This window comes from Octodon degus, unplaced genomic scaffold, assembly GCF_000260255.1.
Source record: "Octodon degus isolate 3935 unplaced genomic scaffold, OctDeg1.0 scaffold00002, whole genome shotgun sequence".
Lineage (NCBI taxonomy): Eukaryota > Metazoa > Chordata > Mammalia > Rodentia > Octodontidae > Octodon > Octodon degus.
The window spans coordinates 20,809,610-20,829,957 of record NW_004524578.1 but is presented as its reverse complement, the minus strand read 5'-3'; the positions used below and the strand labels follow the sequence as shown (position 1 = coordinate 20,829,957).

General features: G+C 45.2%; 2 protein-coding genes across 2 annotated transcripts in view; both read left to right on the top strand.

The window, feature by feature from the left end:
* Cpeb1 (cytoplasmic polyadenylation element binding protein 1) overlaps positions 1–15,254 on the top strand; it is a 92,920-nt gene extending 77,666 nt beyond the window's left edge. The window contains exons 4-12 of the mRNA XM_004623330.2: positions 1,189–1,415; positions 3,286–3,538; positions 5,693–5,806; positions 6,091–6,180; positions 7,070–7,206; positions 10,294–10,492; positions 11,777–11,871; positions 12,396–12,476; positions 14,052–15,254. Coding sequence (XP_004623387.1) covers positions 1,189–1,415; positions 3,286–3,538; positions 5,693–5,806; positions 6,091–6,180; positions 7,070–7,206; positions 10,294–10,492; positions 11,777–11,871; positions 12,396–12,476; positions 14,052–14,162 — 1,307 coding nt within the window. The 3' untranslated portion in view covers positions 14,163–15,254. The remainder of the gene's footprint in view (positions 1–1,188; positions 1,416–3,285; positions 3,539–5,692; positions 5,807–6,090; positions 6,181–7,069; positions 7,207–10,293; positions 10,493–11,776; positions 11,872–12,395; positions 12,477–14,051) is intronic.
* A 1,035-nt stretch (positions 15,255–16,289) lies between these two features.
* On the top strand, positions 16,290–19,887 carry Rps17 (ribosomal protein S17). The gene is made up of 5 exons (XM_004623328.2): positions 16,290–16,376; positions 16,594–16,745; positions 17,369–17,474; positions 17,838–17,903; positions 19,763–19,887. Exons 1-5 carry the CDS (start codon positions 16,374–16,376, stop codon positions 19,841–19,843), a joined length of 408 nt encoding a protein of 135 aa, XP_004623385.1. The 5' UTR covers positions 16,290–16,373; the 3' UTR covers positions 19,844–19,887.
* Positions 19,888–20,348: the final 461 nt, after the last annotated feature.

The window sequence follows — 20,348 nt, the reverse complement described above, 5'->3', positions numbered from 1 at the left end:
GCTGGGGATTGAACCGCGGTCCCTGTGCTTTTGCTTAGCTTGTTCTAAGTAGGTGCTTTAGACCACTGAGCCATCTCACCAGCCCTCTGCACTCTTTATATAAAAAAAAAAACACCGAATTAAGCCTCCTACCATAGCATTTTTTACCCTTGTAGCTCCATGGCAAAGCCCTCTTGTTTGTCACCCTTACAGGTAAGGGATGTGCTCTGCTCATGTCCCTCATTTCTCCAAGGCCAAGTGTGGAAAATTTTTGCTCTTTTTAAATATTTGATATTTAAATACTTTTTGTTTTGGTTTTGGTTTTGATTTTCTGAGACAGATCTTTGCTGTGCAGCATATGCTGGCCTTGGCCTCACTGTGTAGCCCAGGCTGACCTCAAACTCACCATCCTCCTGCTTCACACTTCCAGGTGCTAGGATTACATATACTGCCATGCCTGACCCAGTAATTAAATATAGTACTGTATTGTGTACTGAAAACTAGAATACTGTTACTTAGTGTTCTACCCAGAATGCCAGAGGAAAAAGTAGAGCCTCTGAGGGGCTGAGTAAGCTTCTCAGAATTCATAACCTATCCATGAAGGTGTCAGACCCAGGCTTTATCCTTGATTTATTGTATGTCAGAGAGTAGACTTACATCCCTATGCATCCATCTTTAGTCTCTCATCCAATTTAGAGATGCCCAAAAGATAATTTGTATGCTAGAAGTTTGCATAAGAGAATTCACATGAGACATGCTTATACCATACCAGACTTCTAGAATGTGACATGCAGCTCTGCATTGTAGTTACATGGTGTTAAAAAGATGGGAAATCTGATAAACATATTGGAAGGCAGAAAAAAAAGTATGGTTTGGGCTTCTTAATTGTGCTGTAGACATATCCAGATATTAATGACAGCTATAACTCTCAGGTCCTTGATGGCACAGCTGCCTAGACATTGACACAAATCTGTAAGACTGGTTGGTGGCAGAGAGCACCTATTTTGCTGCTATTGTATTGGCAGGAACTTTTGTCTTCAGATTTTCATTCTGTCCAGTGGTCACAGGTGACCCAATCCCAGAAGTGGATGGTTATCTGTTCATTTTCATTATATTTTGTGTTTCTGACTACGAGAGAAAAGAGCTTCTTGATGGAAAGAACACTAATAGAAGTTTTCTAATTTTTACTGTGTTTTGTTGTCCTCCTAGTACTGAGCATGCTGCATAACCCACTGGGAAATGTCCTAGGAAAACCCCCCTTGAGCTTTCTGCCTTTGGATCCACTTGGGTCTGATTTGGACAAGTTTCCAGCACCACCCTCAGTTAGAGGATCTCGCTTGGACACCCGGCCCATCCTGGATTCCCGTTCTAGCAGCCCTTCTGATTCAGACACAAGTGGCTTCAGCTCTGGATCAGATCATCTCTCAGATTTGATTGTATGTTACATACTTGGGAAAAAGGATTTGAGGGTGGAATGGCCTGTTTGTGTTCAAGGGAGGAAGGTGAGGTACCTGTTTTACAGTGTGAAGTGGGATCTGTCTGCCAAAATGCAGACTGGGCCATGGGGTGATGGGGAGGAATGGAGACCATCATGCATGTCTGTGGAGCCTTTCATCCTCAACAGAATCAAGGATGCTTTGAATACCCGTGACAGTGTATTTCAGGCCCTGGACCCAGAACTCTATACTAGTTATTCCAAGAGCTATTGGAAAACAGTTCATTTCAAAAGCAAAAATGGAGCTAGTTGTGGTGGTGAATTCCTGTAATCCCAGCACTGAAGAGGCTGAGGCAGAAAGATCATCCTGAGTTCAAGGCCAGCCTAGGCTACATAGTGAGTTCAAGGAAGCCTGAATTACAAAGTGAGACCCTGTCTCAAGCACAAAAATAAGGCCCTGGCATTGTTCTTGTTTCTCTTATCGGTGTTTTTGCCCTTTAGGTATTAGCATTTATGTCCCTTTTATATATAATACCTGAAGAATTTATAAAGATCTTGTTATAAGCACCAGGATTTTAATCAAAATCTGACTCTAGATTCTATATATATATTTTTTAACTGACCCATGCCAACTTTCAGTCTAAGGCCATGGTGAATTTCTGGAATATTGCCTCAGTTATATGTATCTCATGTTCTTTACAGTCATGTTTGACAGGTGCAGTGTCCATGTTAGAGGCAGTAAATGGACTAGAGCTGTAGGGGAGAGATAGTATAGCAAGTATAGATAGAATAGCATAGACATTGTAGATACGGGGTAGAAGTAAGTATCTGTGGGATTAGCGAGAAAGCTTCTTGAAATAAAATTCAATTTCAGGTAGGTGCATTCTAAATCTTGATTCTCTATTGGCAGATCCCCTGAGCTTAATGTTCAGTAAATAGAATTGCTTTTTTTTTCTTTTTTAAACCTTCAACTTCTCCATACCTAGGACTGGTGATACTAGTCATGGTCACAGTTGCCATTCATGGCAGTTAGACCCTAGTGTGTCTTCTTGTCAGCCTGTCCTAGACTGGACATGCTGGTTTTGGTGCTTCCACTGCCCTCTGGTTTTATCTGTTCAGACTTTGTTTCAAGAAGGGCAACCACAATAGGTCTTTTCTTTCTCTGGGATCCTTTTACTGACCTGTAACATGGGTTCCTATGAACTGTTTTACATTCTGTTTGCGTGACTTCATAATAGAACTCATCTTGGAAATTTACTTTCATGACTTAACACTTGGGATTTTGTTTAAAGAACTTTCTCAGATATCCTGCCTCAGTAGTTATTTTGGGAAGGAACTAAGGATGATATTAAAGAGGAAGTATTTGAACTTACCAAAAATGTTTCACAAACTGTTTTTGTTTTTATGTCATTTGACCTCCTTATGAATGTAAGACCTTGACACCAGCAAGTAGTGTAACTTATGTTCCCATGTATTTCTTATACAATGTGGAGCTCTTGCAGAACACATTTTGGCACTATATTTCTAGGAATCTAAAGAAAGAAAAAATAAAATATGAAGAAACCACATTTTAAAATGTTCATAATTATGAAAACTTGAATATCTAAATGCTTAATAGTAGGTAAATGGTCCAGTGAAATGTAGTTCATTCCTTAAGTAAAATATGTTAAAACTTTCAATATGTAAAAAATGTTGAATGGGGAGGAAGGATAATATGCATAGACTATAACATAATTACAAGTAATCTTAAAATGCATAGGAAGGTCTAAAAATTTAATGAATATTAGGCATTTTTCATAATTTCTGTACATTTTATCACTTTGTAACAGAACTGTTCTTAAAAAGCTGTGTCTTACTTTTTCCTCCCCTAGTCAAGCCTTCGAATTTCTCCTCCTCTGCCCTTCCTGTCTCTGACAGGGAGTGGTCCAAGAGACCCCTTAAAGATGGGGGTTGGGTCCCATATAGAACAAGAGCAAGCTGCTCTGGCTGCAGTCACACCCTCCCCAACTAGTGCTTCAAAGAGATGGCCAGGAGCTTCCATGTGGCCATCCTGGGACCTCCTCGAAGCGCCCAAGGATCCCTTCAGCATAGAGAGGGAGGCCAGACTCCACCGGCAAGCTGCAGGTGAGTGTGGTGGCTCAGATGTATATGGGGCTGAGGCCTCATTCTTGAAGCACAGAAGAGAGTTTAAGTGCATAGGGAAGTTTGTAGATCTACAAAGAACTATCTGTTGAGTAAGGGACAGTTTTGAGCTTTTGAATGGAAAGAGGCAGATAATTTGGTGCACAGGGCATAGCATGAAGAGTTAGATCTGTATCTCACTTCTCTGTAGTCTGGCTGTGCTGCCCTCGCTTTTGATTCTTTCATGAGTGTCTTTATCGTGTCTGTCCTGGAAATGATGCCTGGAATTTTGTCTCCCTTGTCCCTTCTGAATTCACAGCCTTAAGAAACACAGCCCATGCTGAGGCTCTCTGCCCTAAGGCTTTCTGGTGGGCACATTTAGGGATATACTTTGGGTGGGTAGCCCATTTGTCAATCTCTAAGGTGTAGGATGTCCTCAAGTGCCATGGTCTCTTGCGGGTTAAGATGCTCTCTTTAAATGATTTTAAGCACATTAAATACTCTTGTTGTTGTTACGGAAATTGAACTCAGGATCTTGTGTTTGCCGGGCTGGTGCTTTGCCACTCAGCCATATCCCCAGCTACATTAAATATTCTTCATCATATACCAGTGCTTAAAAATAAATGAGCTAGATATGCCTTTTTTTTTTTTTTGTGGAACCTGGGATTGAACTCCGGCCCTTGCACTTGCCAAGGAAGTGCTTATTCTACTGAGCCATCTCCTTGGCCCTAGATAAGCTATTGAAAGTCTTCAGGAACATGCTTATCAACCACTGTTCCGGGGTTCTGCAGCTGGTGACTAAGTAGATGTTAGTTTCTCTGTTCCATTTATTTCCAAAGGTTTTAGTTTGTCACCTCACAAACTGGCCCAGATCTCATTCTCCTCTCACATTGCAGCTGCCCAGGTCACCTCATGGTTTTGGTGACTCATTCTTGTGCTTTCTCTTGTGCTATTGTTTTGTTATAAAGTGAATAACCATGATTTTGGGCAAATCTATTATATTTACTTCTGATTTTTGCCATAAACTGTTGCTAACAGGCCCCAGTTTCTTCTTGTAGCAACACATTGGGTCTGTCTTTTTGGGATTGCCCTACACAGCCTTTTCCTGAATTAAAAAAAAAAAAGATAGTTTTCATTTCATTGGATCTGCTAAGGAGGAGGGGAAATGGGCAAGAACAAGCCAGTCACTGCCTAGGTCAGTCTCTGGCCTAGAAATACACAGACTGAGCTGAGATTAGTTTTACAGACTGATAGAATGGGTCACCTAGAAGAGATATAGAACTATTCAGCAGTAAGTTAGGTAGCAGATAGTTCCAAACCTATAAAACAGGAAGGGTTTTTAATATGGTATTTGTGCTTCTCATTGGCATAAGAAGGAAGCTGAAGGAGGTGGGATCCATTGTGCAGAGCTAACATTAAGGAAAGCCCTGTGTCTTTTCTAATATTATGGAAAAGCTCTGGCATTTATGGGGCATGGGTTTTTTTTTGTTGTTTTGGTGTGTGTGTGTGTGTGTGTGTGTGTGTGTGTGTGTGTGTGTACCAGGAATGAAACTCAGGGCCTTGCGCTAGCCAGGCAGGTGCTTATGCCACTGAGCTATCTCTAAAAGCTGAGGAACAGCTGTGAAAGTCTGTGTCTTGTTCAGTTGCTGTTGGTGATTTCTGTTGGCAGTATTCTTGCTTCACTGATGGATGAGTTCAGCTATAAGAAAATGAGAGAACTCTAGTTCCTCATTTGAATATTAAAGAGAAGCCAGTGTGGACCAGTAGGCCTGTGGGACATTGTATGTGAATTACTGTGTTTACTTTCATGTAATAATAAACTCACATAATACTATAAGCAGTAACTAGATGAAATGCTTTATGGTTACCATATCAGTTATATCTTTGAAAATAGCTTGGAAAAAAAAGAAAGAAAATAGCTTGGGGTGTGATCATTTTTACCCTGTATTTTAGTTTTGTAGTCCTTTCAATTTTACTGGGAAAAGAGTGGTTTGGTGAGACATAAAGTTTTTTATCTTTTGGAATGGTTATAGATATTCCCCAAGATGGCCAGATTGGAACTGTGGCTAGTCTGTTTCTTTCTCAACTAATTCATCCTAGGGAAATGTGGTGACTTTGTTGATTCTCTGACCCCTTTTTCTTTGTATCCTACTACAGCTGTGAATGAAGCCACCTGTACCTGGAGTGGCCAGCTTCCTCCCCGTAACTATAAGAATCCCATCTACTCTTGTAAGGTGTTCTTAGGAGGTGTTCCTTGGGATATTACTGAAGGTGAGCTGTCTTCAGGACTGCCTGCTTCAAAGCTAAAGGTGGGGCCTTTCAGGAGCACAAACCTTAGGCTTAAGGCCAGAGGCTGAACCTGTTTCAGTACAAGGTGCTGCAGAGACTAAGAACATTTCTAGATATACTGCTGCTTGTTACCTGAGACCAGAGGTCAGCATGGACTTATTTGTCAAAAGAGGTGAACGAGGAATGGGACAAGTGGTCCTGTGCTTGTGCCTTTTCTAGAAAAGAATGGGCCTCAGTTTCTTCTGCTTTTTCTTGTCTCTCTGCAGCTGGATTGGTTAACACCTTCCGTGTTTTTGGTTCTCTGAGTGTGGAGTGGCCTGGTAAGGATGGCAAGCACCCCCGGTGTCCTCCCAAAGGTAATATGCCTAAAGGTAATAAAGACATGGTAGGAACTTTTTTTTCCCCCTCCTTAGTACATAATTGCACCAAAGGGTGCTGGGATGTCACAGCTGCATGCTGGTACTGTGGTGGGCACTCTAGGCACAGACCTTTCTGTGGTCAGCACTTCCTCTTTGGCCTCTCATATCCCCCTGTTTCTTTTTTTCCCCCTCTTTCTTCTGAACTACTCTTTTTGTCTGTCCAAGCTCACAGTGCAAGGAGCTGCCTCTGAATCCCTTTTCTCTGCAGTTCCTCTCCAGAATTGAACCCAGCAGCACCTTCCCATACTGAATGAGGTGCTGGAAAAGCTTTCCTTTGCTTGCCTGCCACTGCTCAGTTAGGTTGTTGCCTGACCTAATTTTGAGATCCCTTTGGAGTTGGCAGGAATGAGGACCAAGCATCTGATTCCTCACTGGTCTGAAATGAGATCCCTTCCCTGTAGAAAGATGCAGGTTCTATTTTAACTCTTCTCCCATCTTCATTGAACTTAACCAATGATTTAACTAGGCTTTTAAAGCTATACCTGTGTCCTCGGGTAAACTGTCTACAGACCTGTCATACCTCTTGGCTCTGCTGACAGCATACTCTGTGTTCTGGGACAGAGAACTGTGGGGCTTCAGTGGGGTCCTCTGTTTTCACTTTGCCAGGATACTCCCTTATCAATGTGGGAGATGGTGTGCATCTCTTTCCCTTGACCTGGGTATACAGCATAGCAGGTGCTTTCATTCAATAAGACTTCAGGAATAGAACAAAAATGTGTCTGGTACAAAAGCCCCCCTCTCAGAAGAAAACTCATGATGAAAAACTAAGCCTGAGGAGAAGCCATCTGAGGAATAGTAATGTACTTTTCCCTCTCATTGTGAATAGGATATGTATATCTGGTCTTCGAACTGGAGAAGTCTGTCAGGGCCCTGCTTCAGGCTTGCTCTCATGACCCGCTGAGCCCAGATGGTCTGAGTGAATATTATTTCAAAATGTCTAGCCGAAGGATGCGCTGCAAGGAGGTGAGTCAACATGGTACCCCTCTAGGTCCAAGTCATTGGCATATTGAGGCACTGGATTTCCTAGTTGGAGTAGACACACCAGGTGCAACCAAAAGTATTCTACCTGAAGCAAGAACTCTTCTCTTGTCCCAATATAAACACAATAGTATCTTCTCAGTTACATTAAGAAATCCCAACCCTGGGGCTGGGGAGATAGCTCAGTAGAATAAGCACTTGCCTATCAAGTGCAAGAGCCTGAGTTCAATCCCCAGTTCTGCAAAAAAAAAAAAAAAAAACCAACAACCTTTGAACTTTACTGGGATGGTTACAAGGTGTCTGTGCACACTCGCTTCTACATAAGGGACTATTCCAAACTTGTCTTTAAAATGAAATGTAGAGTAGCAATTTTCTCTGTTTGGACTTAATTGGTAAAAGCTCTTTCTCCATAGTCCTGATCTCAGGCTGAGCCCTCTGCTATAACCAATCCCCTCCCCATGGTGGGTACATTTCTCCTTGCTCACACCCACCTATGAGTTGTGTCTTAGTTACTCTTCTCTCGTTGCTGGGACAAATACCTGACACTCAAAATGAAGGAAGGAAAGGTTTATTTAGCTCACAGTTACTGGAGGTTTCAGTCCATACTCAGCTGGGTCCAACACAGAGCAGCACAGAGCAAAAAGCAACCTTTCGCGGTGGTGGCAAAGAGCAAGAGAGCACAAGGGAGGGGTAGCAGCAGCTCAAGATGCTAGCTTCTCTTCCCACCTTACATTGTAATGCAGATTACCTGCCCCAGGGTAGGGGAAGTACTCACACCTATGGGTACTTCCCAGTATTTACCCACCTATGGGTAATCCCAGCAGTACTAAAACCCATAATCCCAGCCTTGGATCACACATAATCCCAGTGGATCATGAGTTAACATAAACTCTAGAAGTCCTCACCCCATGACTGCATGAGCTTTGGGGGGACAACTAGACACAAACCATAACAAGTTGCTTCTTCACTTTCAATCAAGAGTTCCTAGGTGGTTCCAGTGGAGAGTTTGAGAACCTTTTTTTAAAAATTTAGTATGATGGTTTTTAAAAATCTGACTCTAGAATACATCCATATTGTCACATTGAACTAGGTATGTTATAGTTCTGAAACTTCACTTCCTAAGAGCTATGTAATGTCCAGTTGCTAGTTTATAAAATGAGAAACTTAAATTCCTTTTTTATTAAAATCACTAGTAGCTTCCAGGGGCTTATCAGAGAGGCATGAATAGATGTAACACAAAGGATATTTTGGGGCAGCAGAACTTTTTGTGTGATGCTGTAATGGTAGGTGTATTTCCTGCACATTTCCCAAACCCACAAAATGTACATCGGACATCAGAAATGAATCTTGATGTAATGAATCCTTCGGATGATAGGCACATGTCATCGCAGGTTCATTATCCCCAGGAGCTTTATGTTGGTAGTGAGGGAGTCTGAGGAAAATCTCTGCTCAGTATTACTGCGAGCCTTAAAACTACTCTATAAAGTAAAACCTGTCTTTTTAAAAACTCTGTATAGTGAAGGAAAATACTCATTTTATTGAGATGATCATATATTTAAATAAACCATCAGTAAGTCTTTTCTAAGGTATTGGTCTTATAGATGTTTCCTGGCTGCTACTGTGACCCACACAGCTCCCTGCTTTCTGTCATCTCTTGGCTACAAGCATGAGCTCATTGTAGTCCTGGACTTAGTTAACATGCTTTCCTTGTCCTCTGTTTACACACGAGCCACATGTATACATTTTACTTCTCAGCCTCTCTGTGCACACCTTCCTTTGTCCCTTCCTGTGTCATTACATCTTTCTTTGGTAACTGGCTGTAGGTTTTCCCTATTCTCTACCTCTCTGACTCTTGTACCCTCTTCCATTGTAGGTATGGTTACTATTTGACTCCTTGTCCTCTTTTCCATCTCAAACACTCCATGGTTCTATGCATAACTTTTAGACTAATTTGTCTCTCTAGCCTCCCACTGTATCTGATAGCCTCCTTCCTGTGGGCCCTTCTTTTGGATGCTGTGTAACCCCCAAACTCTTCTGTATGTAAAATGGGATTTTTGGGGCCGGGGAGATAGTTCAGTACTTACTGGCAAGCATAAGCTTCCTGACTTTGATCCCAGGTACTGAAGAAAAAAAAAAAAAAAAAAAAAAAAGGAAGTTTTCATGTGATGAAATTGGCCTCCCCTAGTAACTTCTGCCAGTTCCTCTTATCCCCAGGTCTTGTAGGCCCAGATCACATTAGTCCTGATTTTATCTTGCTTACCATGCCCAAGCAGTATGAATTCTATAGACTCTGTGGCTGCAGAATCTCCTTGTTCTTGACTTCTGTTCCCATTGCCAGCTGCCTTGTCCACGTTCACCTGTCCTCTGAATTACCATTTTAGCTTCCTTGCTGCTTTCTGCCAGAGATCTCTTCCTACTTCAAGACATTTTTAAAAGATTTCCACAGATGAATCTTCTAGAAATACATACTGCTCATTTTGTTGTGAACTCCTCCACCTGCTCTCTAGGTTTTGTCCTAAGTTAGGGCAAAGGCAAAGGACATATCAACTCCTACCTTAGAGTTACCCAGCTCTGCAAGACCTCAGAGGTGTCTGTATGATTTCCTACTCTCTTTGTCAGTGCTCCTGGCGCAAAACCTCCAATGCATAGGTTGGGCCAGTAACTATGTTACAAATATCATAAGCATGCCTATTCTTCTGTCCCTCAGGCCTCAAGCTTTTATTTTCCTTGTAAATTATTTCTTTCTCAAGAACTTATATGCTCTCTTCATTAGTGACCATGGCCCTTGGTTGGAACCATACAGTTATAATAGGGTACTGGGTTGCTGGGTATAACAGTTTGTACTTTGTTGCTTCCTTTCTAGGGTGAATGAGTGCTGCTGTTCCACTTTTATCATTCTAAATACTTGGGGGTGGGTAGAGTTCATTACTGGACACTTGTGTGCCTGAGATAGGCAGTGATGCCTTCACACTCCTGCACAGGCCTTTGTAGCCCTCATGCAGTGTCTTCAGAGCACAGGAGTCCCTCCCCCTGTCTTTGCCACTTGCTGATACACCTTTTGGGGGCTTTCAGGTGCAGGTGATCCCCTGGGTCTTGGCTGACAGCAACTTTGTCCGGAGCCCTTCTCAAAGGCTGGACCCCAGTAGGACAGTGTTTGTTGGTGCCCTGCACGGGATGCTCAATGCTGAGGCTCTGGCTGCCATCTTGAATGACCTATTTGGTGGAGTGGTGTATGCTGGGATTGACACAGATAAGCACAAGTATCCCATTGGTAAGTGTCCTAATTTTGTATGGGAAAGCTTAGGCTCATGGGAGTAGACCAAGATTGTGGTACTTCCCCTTGAGAGCAGAGTGAGGCCTGTCCCAGGCCTGCTGATCAGTGGATACCAGCAGCATAGCATCTTTCCCAAATAAGTCACCAATACTGCCCCACCTCTTAGGCAGGGGAAAAATAAGTCTTTGGAAGCTGTAAAGGTCATTGACATGAATGAGGAAGAACTTTGTTGGTAGCTCAGAGTTCACAGTTTTGGACAGATAATGGCATATTTTGTTGAAAAAAGCTACGCTTTCCTGAACTTGACCTGTTAGTTTATAGACAGGATCTCCCAAAGTTCAGGCTGGCCTTGTGGATGTCCTCCTACCTCAGCCTCCCAAAAGAGTGTAGGGATTATAGACTTTGGCACCACAGCTGGCTTTGTTTCCTTTATGAAAAGTTCTTGAAAATCTCTGATATTCCCTAGGGTCAGAGACCAAGTCAGATCAAAAGAGGGCTGTCTGGGTGACTTGGAACAAATAAAGTGCAGTCATGGCTGTGCTTTCCCACCTCAAGAAGGGTCTGGGCTGATCTGTGGGGTTCAGTCAGCCTTTGTGAGAAAGGTCAGTTCCATAGTTATTACAGAATGGCCACAGTGGTGGGTTTGGAAGGGGAACCTGGACTGTCCAATCACAATGTGGCTGACCAACCTCCCCAGATGCTTAGTCTGCCCACCCACAGTGCATCTGGTCAGGAAGGAGCACCATGTGTTCATCAGTGCTGTGCTACTGACTGAGAACAAGAACTTCAGAGGCTGCAGGGAGGAGGTGGCACTTGGCAGGATAGAGCATCTTCTGGGTCTCCTGTTGGCTCTTCAGAGTTCCTGCATGCCAGCAGGGGCTTGACTGCTGGATCTGGTCTTCAAATAGGCACTCTTTTGGCCTCTTGGTTTCCACTGTCAGCCCTTTGCCATTATCTGTGCACCTGCCTACACCAGAGGAGTCCCTTCCCTTCTAGCATCCAGGACAGTAGCCATCAGCTAACTGTGGCTATTAGTGCTTGAAATGTGGCTTCTGTCCCATGTTAAAATGGTATTTTATATACCTGGGGTTAAATAGAATGTATAATTTAAATTCAACTACTTCATTTTTATTTTGATGTGGCTACTACCAAATTAAAAAGTAAGTAGCTTATTTTACATTTCTGTTGGCAACACTGGTATAGAAACAGGGTTGTGGAATATTGAAGAGTGGCATTTGAGAGAATTTGGCTAGGAAGTAAGTTCTGGCCTTTTTGTTCTAGGGTCTGGACGAGTTACTTTCAATAATCAACGTAGTTACCTGAAAGCAGTTAGTGCTGCTTTTGTGGAGATCAAAACCACCAAGTTCACCAAGAAAGTGAGTTGTTTTGTGCCCTTACCATGGGTTATCTGAGAGAGGTTTAGGCCAGTAACTCCCTAGGGACCATCAAGGGACTAGGGAGTTGAGCCTGCTAACAAGGTTAGGGTTTGGGGTGGGCCTGGCCTTCATGGACTCAGGAAGAAGGAAACTGGTAGGGAGAAGGAAACTATCTGGGAGCTGGAGGGCAGCATCTTCCTTGTTCTGGTGTTTGTGTTGGCAAGTTCCCTGCTATGCCACCTCACCCAAATCTTCCTAACACTTACCTGTTGCTAGCTGATAGAAGGGTTGGGGGATAGTGTGCTGAGATGACCAAGCAGGAAGGTATATGTGGATTGCCTGCAAGCCTGACTGTGTAGTGTGAGTCTGTTCTCTATGATCCCTATTTTTATTCTTTCCATAATTTTCTTTAGCCTCCTGAAAACATGCAGGTATCCTACATTCTGTGTGTGGCCCAGTCGTGTGCTCTTGTCCCCCCCCCCCCCAATCTGGGTGCTGAATCCTCTTCTGTTGCTTTTTTGCAGGTTCAGATTGACCCCTATCTAGAAGATTCTCTGTGTCACATCTGCAGTTCTCAGCCTGGCCCCTTCTTCTGTCGAGATCAGGTAAGCTCCCTGACTACTAGAGATGTCTGTGAAACCGCGTCTTGATTGCTTTTCTTTCGTTACTGGGATAAGCCAACACCTAAGTTAAAGAGGGAAAGGTTTACTTAAAGCTTGTGGAGGTTTCAGTCCATATTTAGCTGGATCCAAAGCAGAGTGACACATGGCAAAGGGCAACAGTTCATGGCAACACCAGCAAGAGCAAAAGGGAGAAACAGCAGCAAGCAAGCTTCTTTCTATCCCTTATATCGTATACAGCCACTCACAACCATAATCCCAACATTGGACCATGAGTCAACCAGAAACTCTAGGAGCTTTGCCCATGACTGCATGAGGCTTTGCGGGGACATCTAGACACAAACCGTAACAAAACACCACTTCCGTGAATAATTCTTTGCTCTTTTTCATAGGGGTAGGTAGTGCTGAGGATCAAATCCAGGGCCTCACAGGTGCTAGTAGTGCTACATTCTCTTCAATTAGGAATTCTTATACCGTGTTTGTGTACCATCATTGAATATTGGAGTTCCTTTTGTTATTATTTGGCTTTTTTGAGACAGGGTCAGCCTGTAGTTCAGTCTGGCCTTGAACTATGTAGCCCAGGCTGGCCTCAACTTTGTAGTGATCCTCCTGCCTCAGCCTCCTTAGTGCTGGGATTACAGGTATGCATGACACTTGGACCTGAGTGTCGAGTTCTGAGGGATTTTTTTTAAGAGCAGAACATGAAGAAATAAGGGTACATATCATAGTCAGCTTGACCCAGAACTCTTGTGGAAGCTTGTTGACTCAAGTCCTGGTACCTTGCTTTTCCTTCCTTGGGCAGTTGCTGTGCACTATGGTATCTGGCAATGGGGTCAGCAGTACCTGTGAGTCAGGTAATGCTGCTCTAGTTCTGAGGCTCTAGAGGTTTTATTCCAGGACCCATTTTGGAGCCTCTGGACTGCTCTGGTATTTGCACTGGGGCTGTACCCTGGCTATTGTGTCTCCATCTTTAGCAGGACAAGCTTAAGCTTCTTCCATGACATCCAGACAAAGAGTGAAGTTGTATATGTTGGTCTAGAGTGCATCGTGAAAGTTGTCCGAAAGGCAGAGCAGCATGGCACCTTTCTACAGGACAGGCCTGGTGGGGAACATAGATAGATCTGGGTGTGTGGCAGCGCTTCTCAAACTTGTCACCTGAGGGTCTTGTGAATTGTACATTCAGCTTTGGGGTACCATAACTGAGATTCCCTGTTTCTAAGAGGTTTCCATGTGGCGTTTGTGTGACTCGTTAGAGCCACACTAGGACAAGGCTGGGGGGAGCCTTGGGCCTCTTAGGATACTAGCAGCCCATCCATGCTTACATGATCGATTGTTCTGCAATGATGCTGACATATTTAGAAGAGAGAGCCTAACACCTTCCCATGAAGGCACCCATAAACAATACCATGAACTTGCCATGGTTGGTCAGGCCTTGGGATGTAAAGGGCACTGAGGTGCCATGTCTTCCAGCCCCTCAGAAGCTTTTATAAGAACTAGCTTTTGCCCCAGTTCATGTGCCTTGTTCACACACACAGCCATGGCTCTCCTGTTTCTCTCCAGGTCTGCTTTAAGTATTTCTGCCGGAGCTGTTGGCACTGGCGGCACAGCATGGAAGGCCTGCGCCACCATAGCCCTCTGATGCGGAACCAGAAGAACCGAGACTCCAGCTAGAGGCATAGCAGGCAATGCCCAGTGGCCGGTGGCACTTTAGGCTTGCAGTTCAGGCAGCAGCCTGCACCGCCACTCTGCCATTGGCAACCAGGGAGCTGGCTTCCCGAGGACAAGGGAAAATCGTAGTCACCTTTGCACTTGCTGAATCTGTCTTTGTTTCTGCACTAATTAATGCACAATGAGTTTTGTCGGGTTTTGTTTTCAGGGGGTGTAAAAACCTTGTGTCTGCTCACCCTCCAAGCAACTCTGTAGTTTTCCCAGATTTTAGTTTCTCATTTTGCAGATGAAAAGCAAAAAAGGAACTGTGTCCAGGAGGTATTGACACGGATGCCTACATCTAGGTTTATTTATTAAAGCGCTGTTTTACATTCCATGCAATACTGATGGTGATGATGTGCAGGTCTCATTGGTTTCATTCTTGCAGTTGCCATACAGTGCCTTTCCATTTATTTAACCCCCACCTGAACGGCATAAACTGAGTGTTCAGCTGGTGTTTTTTACTGTAAACAAGGAGACTTTGCTCTTCATTTAAACCAAAATCATATTTCATATTTTACGCTCGAGGGTTTTTACCGGTTCCTTTTTACACTCCTTAAAACAGTTTTTAAGTCGTTTGGAACAAGAGATTTTTTCTTTCCTGGCAGCTTTTAACATTATAGCAAATTTGTGTCTGGGGGACTGCTGGTCACTGTTTCTCACAGTTGCAATCAAAGCATTTGCAACCAAGAAAAAAAATTTTTTTTGTTTTATTTGAAACTGGATTGGAAAAACGGTGTTTGAGCAACTGCTCTATATAGTTTTAAATGATTTATTGCACCTTCTTAAGTTGCACTTATGTGGGTGGGAGGGTTGATAGAAGTTTTTAATCACAAAGTCACAGGACTTTTTTCTTTTTGTAACTGAGCTTAAAAAAAAGGGCTGCTTTTTTGGTGGGAGCAGATGAAGGCTCACAGGAGCCCTTTCTCTTAGAGGGGGCAAGTACCCTTCCTTTACATCTTTCATTTGAGGAATGTATGAATCAACAGTTAAGGTTGACTGAAATGCTACTGGAATTTGAAAACTTGACTTTTCTTTCCTTTTTTTTTTTTTTTTTTTTAAATACCACTTGCCCCTCTTAGGGAAGCTGTGTGCCAAAGAACCAGTGTCATAACCCCTCCTCCCTCCTGCTGAGCTGATGTTGCATTGTTGCATATCCCAGCTACTCTGTGGGTTCGTGAAGCTGTGTGTGAAGTCTCTACCTCATTGTAGTATATGCAGGCAAGACTGCACTCTCCTACAGGTGTGTGGAGTAAGCTGTGGTGTAGTTTTTTTGGCACATAATAAACACGTTGCAGCAGAGTTCTTTTGTCTGTGTCTTGTGTGGAAGCTGGGGACAGTGGGGTGTCAGAATTGCAAAGAAAAGTACTCTTGGACTTCCTCTGGGGTGCCAGCGCAGGACGACTGCAGGACCGCGTGGGATGCCTGGCCAGAAGTACTTCTGGGCCACCTCCGTGGCCGGATGGACCTCAGAGCTACCTGCTTACCAGTGGGGCGGGTGCCTCCAATTCACACTGCACAGGGTCCCCGAGCTTAGTTTCTTTTGGGGCCCTTCACAGCTCCAGCAAGAATTTGGAGCATGGATGAGTGGGTCTGACCAGAGCCCAGGCTCAGGAAGGGATGTCCTGGGCTGGGAGCTTCGGAAGATTGGTGTGGCGGGCAGAAGAGCGCCTTCCCGCTGGGAGCGCACCGGTGGACTAGGCCTGTTTACTTAAGTGACCGACAGCTTGCAGTGTCCTCCAGTGCTCTGGGGACCTTAGCCAACCACGCTTCCAGCTGCGGAGCTCGCTTCAACAGAAGGACGGGCAGGCTAAGGGGGAGGGCACCAAATGACAAGTTGCCTACGGGCCAGGTGCGGAGGGGTCTGGCGAGTGCGTTCCCCGTATCGTCAGAGGCCTACAGCCTGCTTTCCTCTCCGGTTCTCCAGGCGTTCCCTTGGCTCCTCCAGAAGTGAGGCATTCCTCCCACCGTATATCAAAGAACCTGGTAGATCTGTGGGGCCACGCCCACTTGGGCGGGGCCTACCAGCGTCTCGCCCATTGCCGTTCCCCCCTCGCTTCGCTAGGGGCTGCTGTGGCGCTCGCGGGCTAGGCGCTGGCTGGCGGAAGTGCCTCTCTAGACGTTTTATAGCCCTCGCTGTGCTTCCTGTTTCCTCTTTCCTTGGGACCCGCCAACATGGTAGGTGTCTTCGTTTCTGGCGTGTGTCGCTCTCAATCGTCCTCCATCCGCGGCTTCTGGCCCACGAGGGAATGTCTGGGCTTCATGGGCACGGACCTTGGAGAGCTGAGGCCGCCCAGCCAGGCCCGGGGCTGTGGTCTTTCAGTTCGTGGCCCGGCCCGGGAATGCTCTCCCAGCAGCCGGGCAGACTCGATGACCCTGTCTGCTACCCTCGCAGGGCCGCGTTCGTACCAAGACAGTGAAGAAGGCAGCCCGCGTGATCATTGAGAAGTACTATACGCGCCTGGGAAACGATTTCCACACCAACAAGCGCGTGTGCGAGGAAATCGCCATCATCCCCAGCAAGAAGCTCCGCAACAAGATAGCAGGGTGAGTGGGCGGACTGGGGCTGAGGTCCGCGCCTGCTCACCGCTCGCCAGGGCGGCTTAAGGTTGCTGTCTCACCCGCGGTGCTACCGGGTCCGAAAGGCCGAAATGTGGTCTCTGGTCTTACAGTCTGGCTCCTTCTTGTCAGAGTTAACGCTCACATTTCTTTGCCATTCCTCCAAAAACTAACAGGGATATACTGTGGAAGGTTAATGAATGTACGGTAACGACAAGTAGCGCCAAATTATGTCACTTGGCCGGGCGTGGTGGCACACGCCCGTAATCCCTGCACTCAGAAGGCCAGTTTGGGCTACAGTTTGGGCTACTTAACTGAGTTCCGAAATAGCCTAAACTACACAGATCCTGTCCAAAAAACCCCAGGAAATTGTATCTGTTGTGTGGAGGCTTTGGTAAGCTTTCAAGAGAGTTTGAGTAGTGTTGAGAAAAACCGGAGAGACTGGAATGCGCAGGTAAGTAGAGGTTCGGTGTACGCTGTCTCCTGATGGTGACCCTCCGTTTTTACTGTGGAAGAGAACTAAAAATTGGCATGGAAGGTTTCAGGTGTTTTGGGTACCAGGGGAGTTGATATGTGTTCTCCTTGCTTTTCCTTGGACATGTGACCTGCAGCTATGTCACACATCTGATGAAGCGGATACAGAGGGGCCCTGTGCGGGGTATTTCCATCAAGTTGCAGGAGGAGGAGAGAGAAAGGAGAGATAATTACGTCCCTGAGGTAAACTTTCTGGATCTTCAGCTTCCAAAAGGATTTTACTTTGCCTGGGAAGGGCTGCTGAACACACACATACACAGGCTAGCTGTAGATCCGTGTAGTCTGACCGACCGAGTTAAGTCCATTCATCTGCAATTATTCGTGGTGTTTGGTGGGTGCTGTCTTGTTCTGGTTTTGTTAACAGTGTTCTGAAGTGTAAGCATAGGCTTAGGTTTTCAGAACACTCTGTAGAACAAAGCCACGACAGCTCCCGGGGCCTGGTGTCACCATAAAATACATGCTGTTGCTCACCTTGTGAGAGCCTAAGCTGCACCCCACCCTCTCTGGAGCATAATTCCTGGTTCATGTTTTGGGCCTTCCTCCTAGGTCTCAGCCTTGGATCAGGAAATCATTGAAGTAGATCCTGACACTAAAGAAATGCTGAAGCTTTTGGTGAGTATGTGCTGGATTCTCTGGTCAAGATCTCTGGGGGGTTATCTCTTAACACTGGCAGCTGTCACTGTTGTCAAGGCCAAGGCTGCTCAAATGCTGAAGGGCAGAGCTTGGAATCCCTTGTACATTGCTGGCCTGTGAACCACACTGCCTTTAAAATGGAATCGGTTAGTTAGTGAAGCTTCCTGCCTTGAGGTTACTTGGCCACAGGATAATCCATTGGCTGCTTCTGTGGCATCTAGGACCATCCATGCTATCCTGTTTCCTCTGATTGCCTTAGGTTCTGTGGCTGCTTCCTTGTGTATCCTGTCTTGTTTTGACCGTGGCTGTGCATTTTCCCTGTGCCTGGTCTCCTGGAGACTGCCTATGGTCTCAGTCCAGATCCACACCCAGTGCCATTTAGGTGGCTTTGCTTTGGGGGAATCTGAGGCTGTTTTTCTTTTGATGTGGTAAAAGTTATGAGCTTCAAAGTTAGCATGTTTTTGGTAATCGTGAGCTATATCATTAAGTTGTGTAAAAGATGAAGAACAAAATGAACTCCTGTTTATTTGGATGGACCTGTCACCCAGCTTGAGAAAAATAGTTCAGTTGCACGTTGTATGGGCTATTTTTTCTTTCTGAAATAGCCACTGTTGTGAGTACAGCTTGTGTATTGGTTGGTAGGCTTTTGGGTACTCTGGGAATCCAGGGCCTCCATCGTGATAGGTGAACACTGCACCATTGGGCTACATCCCTTATGTTCTTTAATTTTTTTTTTTTTTTTTTTTTTTTTTGCGGAACCAGGAATTGAACTCAGACCCTTGACTTGCCAGGCAAGCACTTACTCTACTGAGCCATCTCCCGGGCCCTAAATTTTGTTTTGAGATGAGGTTTCACTAAGACAAGCCATATTTGGTTTTACCCTCCCTGTGTGGTGCTGGTAGGACTTAAGTGATCCCAGAGGCTGATGCTGCGGGAGAGGCAACACTGGATCAGACTCCCAGTATCCTAGGCCAGTGGTGGCAAACCTATGGCATCTGTGTTACTGTGTGTTTAAGAAAAAGATGTGAAGATACGGGTTTTTTTCTAAACAAAAAGTGTTAGGTTAAATTTGCAGTGTTGGCACTTAGGGGAGAATAGGTGGGTTTAGGGTCACAGTTCAGTCTCTGAAAGGCTGTCGCTGGCATATAGTGTGCATGAATTTAGGCCCTGCTCACTGGTTTGAGTTAATTTAGACGTACAGCGTATATCCTTAAGTTGTTAAAGAGTATTGTTTGTGTGACTTTAAAAGCTGCTTTGTAGTAAACTACTGTTTTTCCTGCATGTTTTTTAGTCCACAATTGGCTGAGTCCGTGGCTATGGCACGGGGTGGGGGTGGGGGTGGTAACTGTTCTCTGAGACAGTGGGATTTGTCATAGAGGGTATTTGGCAGGTGGGTGCAGCTTTTAGTTTTTATCAGATAAGGTCTCACTATGTAGTTTAGGCTGACCTTAAGCTTGAAGTGATCTCCTGCCTCAGCGTTGTAAGTGCTGGGTAAGAGGTGTGAACCACCATGCCTGCTGTCATGTGGATCAAGTTTGGAAACTGCTGTACACCAGTAAGGTACAAGGTGCCCCTTGTAACAGCACTCTGGGAGCTGGGCCAGAAGGAACCTGTTTCTAACCCAGCCTCAGTGACTTGGTAGGGTTGTCTCACTCACCAGACTTTAAAATTTGTTTTAAAAATGGGAAGCCGGGGGTGTAGTTAGTGTGAAGGTTCCAGGTTCATCCCCAGCACTGCTGGAAAGGGGTGTTGCTGATGCTGAGCCCACCATGATGCCAGGCTGCTGGCAGCTACAGAGCTTGGCCTGCACAGCTGACTCTGCATCCATTCTGTTGCAGGACTTCGGCAGCCTCTCCAACCTGCAGGTCACACAGCCTACCGTCGGGATGAATTTCAAAACACCACGTGGAGCTGTTTGAATCTTTTTGCTGTGCTGTAATGTCAATAAATTTGGGACAGTGGTTTTGACTGTGTTGATGGGGTAGGAGATGGCACAGCAGGGGCCTGCTGGCCTGGGAGGACTGGGTTCCATGGGCCACACTGTGCCAGAGTGGGCTGGCAAGTTTTGGATTAGTGGTTTTGGAGGTCTTGGTTGGGATTTTTTGGCGCTGGGGGATGATTTTTTTTTTTCCCCCCCTGTATTTTAGGGAAGGGTCTACAGGGTGTTCAGGGTCTCACTACTAGGTCAGACTTGTAGTGATTCTCCTGTTTACAGCCTCCCAAGAACTGGGATTACAGGCATGGTCACCACACCCAGTCTCAATCGCCCTCTCAGCATGCCCCCAGCCCCTGTGCCTTCTTGCAGGCACTTTAATCTGCTGGGATATTTGGCCAGCTGGGCACTAAGGGATGAAATCCACAGGTGCTGTGCTACTTAGCTACATCTTCGCCCTATCTTTCGGTCTCCTCCCAAGTTGCCCAGGC

Bases quoted from the DNA above. Each gene is read 5' to 3' on its own strand.
- Rps17 (XM_004623328.2), top strand. The intron at 16,746-17,368 runs GTGAGTGGGCGG...TGTGACCTGCAG, and splicing joins CTCCGCAACAAGATAGCAGG to CTATGTCACACATCTGATGA. The intron at 17,475-17,837 runs GTAAACTTTCTG...CCTTCCTCCTAG, and splicing joins GAGATAATTACGTCCCTGAG to GTCTCAGCCTTGGATCAGGA.